The sequence below is a fragment of the Salvia miltiorrhiza genome, chromosome 6, assembly GCF_028751815.1.
Source record: "Salvia miltiorrhiza cultivar Shanhuang (shh) chromosome 6, IMPLAD_Smil_shh, whole genome shotgun sequence".
Classification (NCBI taxonomy): domain Eukaryota; kingdom Viridiplantae; phylum Streptophyta; class Magnoliopsida; order Lamiales; family Lamiaceae; genus Salvia; species Salvia miltiorrhiza.
Genome location: NC_080392.1, coordinates 6,425,177 through 6,437,269, shown reverse-complemented (window position 1 = coordinate 6,437,269; position 12,093 = coordinate 6,425,177). Strand labels below are relative to the sequence as shown.

The following is a 12,093-nucleotide window of genomic DNA, read 5'->3' as shown; positions in this document are numbered from 1 at the left end:
CGACCCCATTCTGCTGCGGTGTATTCCTGACAGTCCAGTGCCTAGCAATTCCCTCCTGGTCACAGAACTTCTTGAAGTCACCATCTGTATACTCTGTACCGTTATCAGATCTCAATGTCTTCAATTTCTTTCATGTCCTGTTTTCAACCATTGCCTTCCACTTCTTGAATGTGTCAAACACCTCATTCTTATGCTTCAAGAAATAAATCCAAGCATATCTAGAATAATCATCAATAAACGTGACATAGTACCTGGAGCCTCCCTTGGTGGTAACTGTAGCTGGCCCCCAGACATCAGTGTGCACATAATCTAAGATGCCTTTGCTCCTGTGTTTGCTGGCCCTGAACTGAACTCGGTGTGTTTTCCCGTACACGCAATGCTCGCAAAATTCCATGCAAGGCTTCTTCAAGTTCTTCAGCAAACCTTCTTGACAAAGTAGATGCAGGCCCTTCTCTGACATGTGTCCGAGTCTCCTGTGCCATAACCGGGTGTAGTCCCCTGGATTTCTACTAGTTCCATCTGCTCCAACTGCCGCACTTCCCGTCACTGTTGTGCCCAAAAGCGTATACAAATTTCTTTGACGGATACCCTTCATCACAACTAAAGAACCCCGAACAACCTCCATGACTCCATTCCAAGTGATAATTTTGCATCCACCGGAGTCCAAAGCACCAGCGGAAATAAGGTTCTTACATAGTTCCGGGATATGTCTCACATCATTTAAGGTTCTGATAACCCCATCATGCATCCTGATTCTGATCGAACCGACCCCCACTGTTTTGCAGGAATGGTTGTTTCCCATCAAAACAGTTCCACCATCTATTTCCTCATAGGTAGTAAACCACTTCCTATTCGGAGACATATGATAAGAGCATCCCGAATCAAGTATCCACTTACCGGCGCTTTCCTCATTACCCGTGGCATTGAAACACTCACCGATATCCCCTTCCTGCGAAGCAAAACCAGCTTCTTGTGTCCCTTGTACCTTCCCGCTGTTGTTGTACTTGTTCTTGTTCTTCTTCCAAGTTGTCTTCTTGCTGGGGCAATTTGCTTTGAAATGCCCAAGTTCCCCGCACTTAAAACATGGTCTCTCTGCAAGAGGTTTTGAACTGGATCTAGCCTTTACTCCCTTGCCTTTCTCTCGATCACTTGTCTTGCCCCTCGTATACAATCCCTGTGCCTGCTCTTTGCTCCCACTAGTAGCCATGCCACTAGTTGCAATCTTTCGAAGATCATCCGACAGGAGTGAAGTCCTAGTCTCATCCATCGTCAGAGTGTCGCCCATGAGCATCAAGGTTTGTACAAATTTTCATACGATTTTGGCAATGAGAGTAGTAGCATGAGAGCTTGATCCTCATCTTCCACCTTCACATCAATATCCTTCAAGTCCGATATGCACCTATCAAACTTGTTTAAATGTTCCTGGATAGGTGTACCTTCCTCCATCTTGCAAGTGTACAATTTGGATTTCAAGTAGATCCGATTCGTTAGAGTTTTCGTCATGAAGTTCGCCTCTAACTTCAACCATACTCCCGCGGCGGTTACCTCATTGTCCACCAAGAAAGCAACATCCCTCTCTAGGCAGAGAATGATCGACGCTCGTGCTTCAAGATCTAACTCTTCCCAATCCTCATTAGACATGTCTTCGTGCTTCTTTTCTTTACCCGCCAAAGCTTTGTGTAGCTTTTGTGAAATTAGCAAATTCTTCATTTGCATCCTCCAATAGGAAAAATCATTCTTCCCATTGAACCTTGCTATCTCATACTTTCTTATCTTGACCGCACCACTCGTAGACGTCATTTTTCAGCTTGTTTCAGATTTTCGTTTCTCTCAGGAATTTCGTCGAACACCTGGTATGCGCCTCTGCTAGGACCAGCTCAATACCCCTCAAATCTGAGCTCAACCACCCGAATTTGATATCAAGCTCTGATACCAATTGTTGGTATCAAATGCAAATCCATACAATAATACCAATGCAGCGGAAACAATTTATAACGCACATACAACCGAGAAACGTCCCCAATCTTAGCAAACAAGAATATCTCCACAAGTAATCAAGATAATATGCAAGACGATAAATGAGACAAGAGATTTACGTGGTTCGGCAAATGCCTACGTCCACGGGAGCAACACCAATCGTAATATTGAAGAACTCCGACGATTCGCACAACCCGCGAACTCGTCACACAATGAATCGAGAATTACACCCAAGATGAGATCAACCTCTCACTCTCGTACACTCTCAAACCCACGCTGGAAAAACCCTCTTCAAATACCTCACAATCTCTCGTGTATATCACACCCCAATTCTCTCTGTTTTTCTCTCACAGCTCTCTCTGCTCTCACCTTGATGTCTGAAGCAAGAAGTGAGTATTCACTTACGCTCCCTCTCTCCCCTTACTACTTTCACTACAAAAAGCAAAAGGAAAAAGCAAAAAGTAAAAGCAAAAGAGAAAAGGGTTGTCCCCTTGTCTGCCACCAACAGACGGCCAATGTTCACGATAAGGAAGTCGAATTTGTTGGGTATCGTGGCGTGTTTAATCATTTAGAGTTGATTATGCACTTTGTGGAGAAGTATGTTGCACTAGAAAATATAATTATTGATCCACGGAGTTTCAAGTATCGTCTGCATTGGCAGTGGGATCGCATTTATAGACACAAGGTTGAAGATGAAGTATTTGCAATGGCTTATGCAAAGGAGCAACTCAAAGAGCATGTCCCTTCAAGAATAAATGTAAAGATCCTTTAATTTTTATACTCTTATTTGTTTTGCTCTTGTCTTTATTATATTTATATAGGTTTTGGTTCATATGTTTTTTTTTCAATGGTGGAGGTTGCTTTATATCTAGATTTTAAATATCTCTTTTCTTTTTTTATGAGAAGATTTACTGTTAAAATAGTTAATGTGAATAACATAAAAAACTTGATTTTTATTGCTGTATTTTTTAAGCGAGAAACTATACACGTGTTTTGGTGTAAAAGCTTATCAAATTTAGATATTGTATAGATTTGGTTTAATATATAAGTCCAATTAAAATAATAATCCAACAATAAAATCAAAACAACATTAATAATTTTTTTGTAATAAATCACAAAATTTAGAGTTATTCATATCTAATACTCTATAAAATTTCAAAAAGTATAAAATAATTTATGTGCATTTAGTTGTGAAAAGTTTATAATAAGATTTGAGTTTTTATAATCATTCACAATAATCAAAGTTCGTGTGCAAAATTCGTGTATTTTAGACGTCAACAACCCTCAAAATATGAATATTAAATTTCATAAATTTTAAAACTTAATTTTAATTGATCAAAGAAACGCACACGTATAATCACAAAAAATAACATATTTGTGTGCGTGTGTTGGCCTAGCGGTAGAAGGTTAATGCCCAAGACTTGAGGTCCTGAATTCGAGTCATCGGCCGCGCGGTTTTTAAAATTATAATTTATCAAAATAATAAATAATAATAACATATTAAAGAGCATCTTACTTTCAAAAATATTAAAAAAAATGCTAACAACATTTTACGTAAATAATGTATATTAAATTTACCCAAATTTAAACCCCAATTCCAAATGTATAAAAAAACACACTTAATGGGTGATTCTAAATATACTTTAAAATTTTTTCATTATAACCCTTTATTTAAGAATAAGAAATACTAATAGTGAATATATTATTTAGCTAATGTAACCTTTTCTCTTAGCAAATGAAATAACTTTCACATTTGTTACAAATATTTGATGGATTTAGTTTTGTATTAATATTGAATTATATTTGAATTTAAGCATGAATATTATGTAATGAACCTTAATCATTGAATGGTCTGACGGAAGGTTCGTGTTGGAGGAAACATTTTCACAAAAAGAAAAGTGTAGTTGTATAAAAACTTAAGGCGAATTGCGAAATAATGCACTATTAAATATTTGAATAATAATTCTACCTTTTTTTTAGAGAAATAATAATAACTCTCCAATAAGCTAACGTCGAAATGAGGATCATTTTAGGTACAAATTTCATAGAGTCCAATATCACTTTTTTAGTAATTACTATGCAAGGGAAAAAAGGCATATTTTGTTGAGTCCAAATTTCATCGGAATATAAGAAGTGGGGTACAAAAACAAACGCAAATGAAGAAAAAATCAAGACTGTCCAAAATAGAACGAGATTGAAAACACAAAATAATCCCAAACAATATTTCAAAATTAATCACACATTTTATTGAAACACGACTATATTTCCTTTGTCCAACAATCAAATACCTAGCATCTGCAACCACGAAGATGCCAAAACGGAATCAACATTATTTCCATCCCACAAAAAAAGTGTGATTTTTTTTAAAAAAAAGAAAAAACCAAAGCTACCAAGAAAGAGCAATATAAACCACTTCAGTAGTAAGCCCCCTGCTGCTGCCCCAACCCAACATGCTGCGGCATTGCATAAGGCATAGCAGAGATCAACTGCCCTTGTGTCCCGTTGCTCGCGTAGCGCTGCCACAGCTGCTGTTCTTGCGTGAGCAGCTCCCGTTTCCTCTCCAAGTCGGCAATCTGCACATATGATGGCGGAGGCACCAAGAGGGACGCGGCAAAGGGGTCCTGCTGCCCATGATCAGGGGCCGGGGGCAATGACAGCACCTCTGCTGTCCCTCCATTCAATGCTACACTGCTCGCGCTCCCACCACTCATCCGAGATGCCTCAACGTGCTGCTTCACCGCCCCTTGATCATACATGCCGTTGAGCAACAAGGGGTCCAACCCTCCTCCCATCTCAGCCTGCTGCATTGACAAGTTGCTTGCTGATTCCACCAGAACTGCCTCCCAATCAGCCTTCCCTCTCTCGGCTGCAGGGTTCTCCCATGCTGAAGTCGAACTCACTTTACCCTCTCCATTTTCTGGGAATTCAACCCACTCAGAAAACAGAGACAATGCCAACTTATTGCTTTCTTGATCAACTGATACACCATCATCAAGATTCACTAGGTCTTGCGCCATCCGTGGCTCCGGTGGGGGGAGTGCTTTGACCTCACTCATACTTCCCTCTACTTCTCTCTCATCGTTGATGTGTGAGAAACTTCCTTCCTCCTTGGGGCTTTTCGGCCTATCCGCTTTCTCCCTCAGCAGCCCCTCGAGGGATCCGAGAAGCTGATCACTGATCTTCTCCACTTGGGGAAACTCAGAAGCCCTCACCATCCCTACTTCCCTAACCCAATCATAGAAGCCACTGAGGTCAACAATCATCTTTGCAGCGTTCACATAAGCATCAAAAGCCTTGATAGTGTAAGCATACTCCAAATCCGAGAAACACACAAGCAGATACTTCAACACATTACATATGTCGTCATAAAGCCCAAAACTATCCCTCACCAGCAAGTGCAGAGCCACGAGCACCATCCTCGTGCTCCTTGCAGCCCCCGTTGGCCTACAGGCCAAGAAACGGTCAAGGAGGCGAAGCAGCTGGTTCAGCCTCTCCAACACCCTCTCCGGTGACAAATCCTTGAGCCACATCACCACATTCCTCTCCCTCCTCGAATCACTCAAGTCATCACACGACTTAGCCCTCCTAAAACCATCTTCATCTCTCCCATATCCCTCACCATCATCGCCAACACTCAGATTCTTCCTCCCATACGCCACGGTCTCAAGCTTCTGATCCAAATACAACACGTAGGCCCTCACAAACGAGGACTGATCCCACGAGCTAGAGTGTGGATCATCGCGAAAACTGGCCATGTTAAGCACCCTGCCCCCCCTCCTGCTTGCAAACAGCATTTCCTGTCTAAAAACAATGCCTCCTTCATTCAACAGCTTGTGCACAAGCACCAAAACCTTCAAGGCCACTATCCAGTCACTAGTTTTGCTCAGTCTCTTTGAAACTGCAAACACACAAGCGTTCACGTTTATCCTTGAGCATGACATCAAATTCAGTATCTCCTTTGCGTACTTGTCGTCTGCAGCCTCGTTGTCATGAGTGGTAGCCTTCACCACCAAAACCTCGAGATCCGGTGCAACGTTGCCGGTCACCTTGGCTAGGCTTATGCTCGTCTGATCCTTCACCGCCCCTATCGCCTTCCTGATCGTGCTCGACGCCATCAATGCCGATCACAAAATCAATCCTTGATCTTTGAAAAATCGATTCTGAGATGATCGGCTTTGCCTACAATGAAATCAATACGAAAATGAATTGCAGAAACAGAAGATCATGAAATCAACCTGAAGAAAAAGGCGTGTTGTTTGTTTAAAAGGTTTTGAGTTTCTCAAGCGGTGAAACTGCATCCAATTTCAGATTGGAAAATTGAGATTGTTTACGACGTGGTGATGTTTTGATAGAAATTGTATACATAGAGAGTAAGAGTGCAGAGAAGAACTTACGGCGACTGAGATTTATGTGGATGAAATGACGGTGATCACATGAGAAAAGAATGATCTGCCGACGATATGTATGTATATGTGAACTTTAAATATGAATCGACGGAAAAGGAGAGTTACAGTGGCAAGGATGAAGAGAGAAGACTATATAGAGAGAGAAAGGAGAGAGAGAGAGAGGCAGCGAGAGGTACGTATGGGAGAAACAGTAATGGCGGAAACGTATTAAACCTCTTGACGGGGTTTATATCTTTTTACCCATTTTGTATGCTAATTTCTTTCCCATTTTATCAAATTTTCATTTTTTGTAAATTGAAATTACAACACAACGGCTTGGTTGGATCATTATTTGTGTTTTTTTCGAAATAAAATCAAAAATCGGATTCAAATTTCCCAAACGTCTTATCTCAATATATCCGATGTGGATTGTCTCGTTTTCATGTCATTTGCTTTTTCCCCATTATCTTTTTTGAGAAAATTAAAGTTGGGAATTTTAAATGTAAATACAAAATAGCTAGAGTTGAAAGGTTTTCATTTTACGTTGATCGTCGCTTTTCAACCATTTGCCTTTTCATGATACACAAATTTTGCGTTTCATGATATTATTAATTTATTATCATCGAAATTGTCTTTAGCGTTTAACGATGTCATATGAGTACTTGAATCACGCGATATCTTTTGGTGTAAACTAATTAATAATATTCATATATCGATCTTAGATTAAAATAGTTTGAGATCACTAATGGCGAAACATAATGTTGGAGTTATTTTTCTAACTCAAAATTAAACTCACAAATGATTTATTATTGTTTTGCTCTTTCTTCACGTCTTTGGTTGATAGGAAACTGACCTAGTCAAGACTTGAGATTTGAAGCTGTAAACGAAGGTATTAAGGGGAAGAGTTTCAGTTGCTAAAAAGGAGGAAGTGGAGATAAAGAGAGAGAAAAGAGAGGAGCTTGTTGGCAGCTCCTAAAATCAAGGGAGAAGTGGACTAAATCCAACAACTATCAAACGACCACTTCATCCATGATCAAAGCCACGACTTCAAGCCTTGGGAAGCAAGATTGAGATGCCTATATATACCAAGGAGAAGTCTCAGTTCAGATCACGAAGTCTGAAGATCAAAATCTAGTCATTTGAGTGATCTGTGTACGAATGCTGTTTAGAGTGTTAGGATAACATCGTTTATAGCATTCATTGATTTCGTCGGATTTCGGAGTATAGCTCTTGAATCCAGTTTTCGTTTGTTAATGAGAGTGTCTAATGTTCAAATACCTAGAGTCTTGTAAAGGTATTGAACGTGAGTGTTCATTCTCCATTTAGTCATTTTGCCATAAGGCGTCTTCAAGTTATAATTTATAACTTGAAGAATTTTTCCATCTCTTTGTGTCTTCCATCTTTATTTCCGCTGCAATATTTCTCTGTGTGCACTGGTGTGCTGCCCTAACACAATGCTTAACATCAAAGTATGAAGGAAGCAACACTTTCAATTGGCATCAGAGCCAACACTCGATACACTGAGTGTGATCCTCGTTGTTGTTGCAACAGTCACCGCAACAGTTGCTTCCACATGGAGCCTGGCAATCTGGGTTTTATGCGATCACCAATTCTTGATAATGAAGAGGACCCTATTTCCAACAGGTATGGTTCAGATTATTATTCAAATTTTATGTGCTTTAATGCATGTGTAGGTGACACTGAAGAAAGCACCGAAGAGGCCATACATGTCGTCATAGAGCTAAAAAAGCTTTACGATAAGCTTCTTGGAAAGTGGAAAAAGCAAGGGCAGGAGCTTGAAAGTACAAGGGACGAGAACACCAAGCTAAAAGCATCTTTGGCAAAGCTTGAAGCATTGGTTACTCAAAAGGAAGTCAAGCTCGAGCATATCACCAACCAGCTGGACGAAGCTCAAGCTACCATCGATAAATGGAATTCGAGCCGACATAGGTATGATGATTTTGTGTCTGTAGGTAGCATGGAGACTACTGGATTAGGATTCAATGCTGTGCCCGCAGCCGCGCCCGCTGTTAACCCCACACCTGGGAAAACAAAAGTGAAATCAACCCGTGGGAAGAAGTTTGTGGTTGAAGGAACTCCCATAGAGCAGGAACAAAAACGGAGAAAAAGGTATGTATGCCATTATTGCTTTGAAATTGGTCACATACAACCGTTTTGTTTTAGGAAATTCAACGACGAGAAGAGGATCTTTGTTAACGCAAAGAAATCTAAAGCTAAGATGAAGAAAAAATCACAGAAGGTAAGGAGGAATGTGATGAGATGGGTAAGGAAGGATGAGATGAAATGTAATGTTGTGTTTACTGCTTTTAAGACTAACATTTCAGGCTCGTGGTACTTCGATAGCGGATGTTCCCGTCACATGACAGGTGACAATGCGCTCTTGAGTAAATATCAGGTATGTGACGGAGGATATGTCTTTTTTGGTGGAGGATCGAAAGGTAAGATCATCGGTAAAGGTATTTTAGATGTGCCTGGACTACCTACTCTCAAGAATGTGTTTCATGTTAAAGGGCTTATGGCAAATCTCATTAGTATAAGCCAATTATGCGATGATAATTTGCATGTTAAGTTCAACAAAGATTCTTGTGAAGTGTATGATAGTCAAAATTGTTGTATTATGAAGGGTCAAAGGTCGGTTGATAATTGTTATTTAGCTGATGAACCAAAATGCAACAAGGCACAAGTAGACGATAGCATGTTGTGGCATCAACGATTAGGACATACTAACTTTAAAAATCTTGACAGGCTATCGAAGATGGAGGCAGTTCATGGACTTCCCAAAATCACACAAAAGGGAAAAATTATGTGTGAGAGCTGCCAAAGAGAAAAGCAAGTTCATGCTACTCACAGTGTGATCCAACATACCGAGCAACACTTCGGCACAACAAGGTGCTTCGAGCTAATCCACATGGATCTTGTAGGTCCTGTAGAGGTAAAAAGCATAGGAGGGAAGAGGTATGTCTGTGTTATGGTAGATGACTACTCAAGGTACACTTGGACATTCTTTTTGCGTGAAAAATCCGAAGCTTTTAATGTGTTTAAGACCTTGTTTGCTCGTACGGTTAACTCGTTTGGTGTGAGTATTTCAAGAATCAGGTCCGATCATGGACGTGAATTTGAGAATGCATCATTCTCAAAGTTTTGTGAAAAGAAGGGGATCTTCCAAGAGTTCTCAGCCCCCAAGAGACCACAACAAAACGGAGTGGTCGAGAGAAAGAATCGAACTCTGGTGGAAATGGCAAGAGTGATGTTAGCCTCGAAAAACTTAGCAAAACGCTTCTGGGCAGAGGCTGTGAACACGGCATGTCACATTAACAATCGGGTTAACATTCGACCAGGTACGTTCAAAACTCCGTATGAGATACTGCGAGGTAAGAAACCAAATCTCAAATACTTCCATGTTTTTGGTTGTGTATGTTACATACTGAATGACAGAAAATACCTTACAAAATTTGATGAAAAATGTGATAAAGGTATCTTTTTGGGGTATTCCTTGAATAGTCAAGCTTATCGAGTCTATAACTTGAGAAGCCAAACGATTCAAGAATCTGTCAATGTGGTATTTGATGATTTGAGTAGTGTTACAGATGAGAAGGACATGGAATATCAGGTGGTAGAAGCACTAGTCCCTTCGACAGATGCAACAGAAGATGCTGAGGCAACAGAAGGCACCACATCAAGGAATGCAACAGAAAATGCTGAGACAACAGAAGCCACCACATCACAGATCCCTGAAGATCAAAGTGACAACGAAAAAGATATGGTAGCAGATGTTCAAAAAGGGAGTGAGAAATATGAGCCTTCTCGAAGAATACGCAAAAATCATCCAGTCTCTCAAGTGATAGGTAATGTGAGTGATGGTGTGAAGACACGAGGTAGAGCACCATTAGATTACCGAAAAATGATTTGCTTATCTTCTATTTGCACGTCTTTGCCTGGTTTTATGTGTTTTGTCTCAAAACTTGAACCTAAAAATGTTAAAGAGGCTTTACGTGATGAGTTTTGGGTATTTTCCATGCAAGATGAGTTAAATCAATTTGTTCGGAGTGATGTTGGGTATTTGGTTCGTAGACCTACTGACAGGAATGTGATCGACACAAAGTGGATATTCAAGAACAAATTCAATGAATGTGGAACGATCGTGAAGAACAAAGCTCGATTGGTTGCTCAGGGCTATACTCAAGTTGAATGGGTGGATTTCGATGATACGTTCGCACCTGTGGCACGGATTGAGTCGATTAGATTGTTGTCGAATTATGGTGTGATGTGCGATGAGATGATGGTGTACTGTGATATCATCAGTGCAACTAATATCTTGAAAAATCTGGTTCAACACTCAAGAACCAAACACATTGAAATCCGACATCACTTTATTCACGATTTGGTGGAACAAGAGGTAATCAAGCTAGACTTTGATCAAATCAAAAATCAAATTGTGGATATTTTTATAAAACCCTTGGATTTTGAGAGATTTACCACATTAAGAAGGTCTCTTGGCCTTTGCTTTCGTGATTAAATAAAAAGGGTTTATTTGTTGCATCATGTGTAAAGTGACTATTCTTTTGGATGCAACGTGTTTTTGCCTGTGTGATGGTCTCTGTTACTATAACATGTTCCTCTACACTAACTCAGTATATGTGTGTGTATAATTTATTTAAAGCACAGAAAAAACCAAAGTAGTTTGGGGGGCACGGCGTTCGCTGCGACGATGCTACCTTACAAAATGGTCATCCTCGATTGCTTTCACAAGTTTAGACTAGGGGCACGGCGTTCGCTGCGACGATGCACTCTATGTCACTACAAATGAGTGAATTTTACTTGGTACTGTGCTTGTATGTGTGAATTATGAAAAGCTGAGATATGTGTTAGTGGATGTTATGGTAACATGGTAAATCACATTAGGCGTAAAATCTGTAACGTTTGGGAAGTTACCAGTGACCGATTTTTGTGGGATCTCTCTCTCTATCCACAGTTTTTTGTGAATCTTGAAGCTTTCTATGATTTTTGATTTGTGCCTATCTCTATCTTGGTTTCCTTAAGTTCTAACCCTAAATTTCGAAATTGTGATGAAGATATTTCAACGATTTTGTTTTTTGAGTGTTTGGATCTGTTTTTCTATATATTTATTGCCATGCAATCACATCATCTTCATCACTCTTCATCATCATCTTTGTTTGACGTAGAGAACCTTTGAACTTCTCAAGTTGTTTTTAGTGTTGCGGAAGATGCTATGGTCACAGTACCTGTGGCAGATCTTCGATCGATCTTGCAACGCGTCAACGATATGGAACTCTATCATTTGAAAGCAAAGAAGAACTTTGTCGAGTTTCTTTCTTCCCAAAAAGGGGGAGTAGATGATGCTGCAGCAGATGCAGAGGAAGTAAGAGAACAGGCAAAATGACCACATCAAGAGATCTTTAGAGGAGACAGGGGGAGTTTGTTGGCAGTTGGTTTTTGATGAACCTTCTGTTTGTTTTTGGTGACTTGATGTTGTTTTCTGAACTCTCTAATCGGTTTTTCCTAATCGGTTTTACCTTGTGTTCCCTGCATGTTTAGACAACTGCTGTGTTAGTAATTGCTTGTGCAGGGGGAGCTCGAAGAAAGGGGGAGTGTATGTGTTTTGTGAAGAGATCTTGTTTGGTTTTGTGAAGAAAGGCAAAAAGGGGGAGTTTGTTAGTGTGCGTTAACGTGTGTGTTATGCTCACATGTA

At 40.1% G+C, this 12,093-nt stretch overlaps 1 protein-coding gene across 1 annotated transcript; it reads right to left on the bottom strand.

Moving 5' to 3' along the window:
• Nucleotides 1-4,198: 4,198 nt before the first annotated feature.
• Nucleotides 4,199-6,614, bottom strand: LOC130988262 (probable clathrin assembly protein At4g32285). Its single transcript, XM_057912065.1, has 2 exons — nt 6,372-6,614; nt 4,199-6,156 (listed from the first exon to the last, which is right to left on the bottom strand). Exon 2 carries the CDS (start codon nt 6,090-6,092, stop codon nt 4,392-4,394), a length of 1,701 nt encoding a protein of 566 aa, XP_057768048.1. The 5' UTR covers nt 6,093-6,156; nt 6,372-6,614; the 3' UTR covers nt 4,199-4,391.
• Nucleotides 6,615-12,093: the final 5,479 nt, after the last annotated feature.

Excerpts from the sequence above, each read along its gene's own strand:
- LOC130988262 (XM_057912065.1), bottom strand. The coding sequence starts at position 6,092 with ATGGCGTCGAGCACGATCAGGAAGGCGATAGGGGCGGTGAAGGATCAG.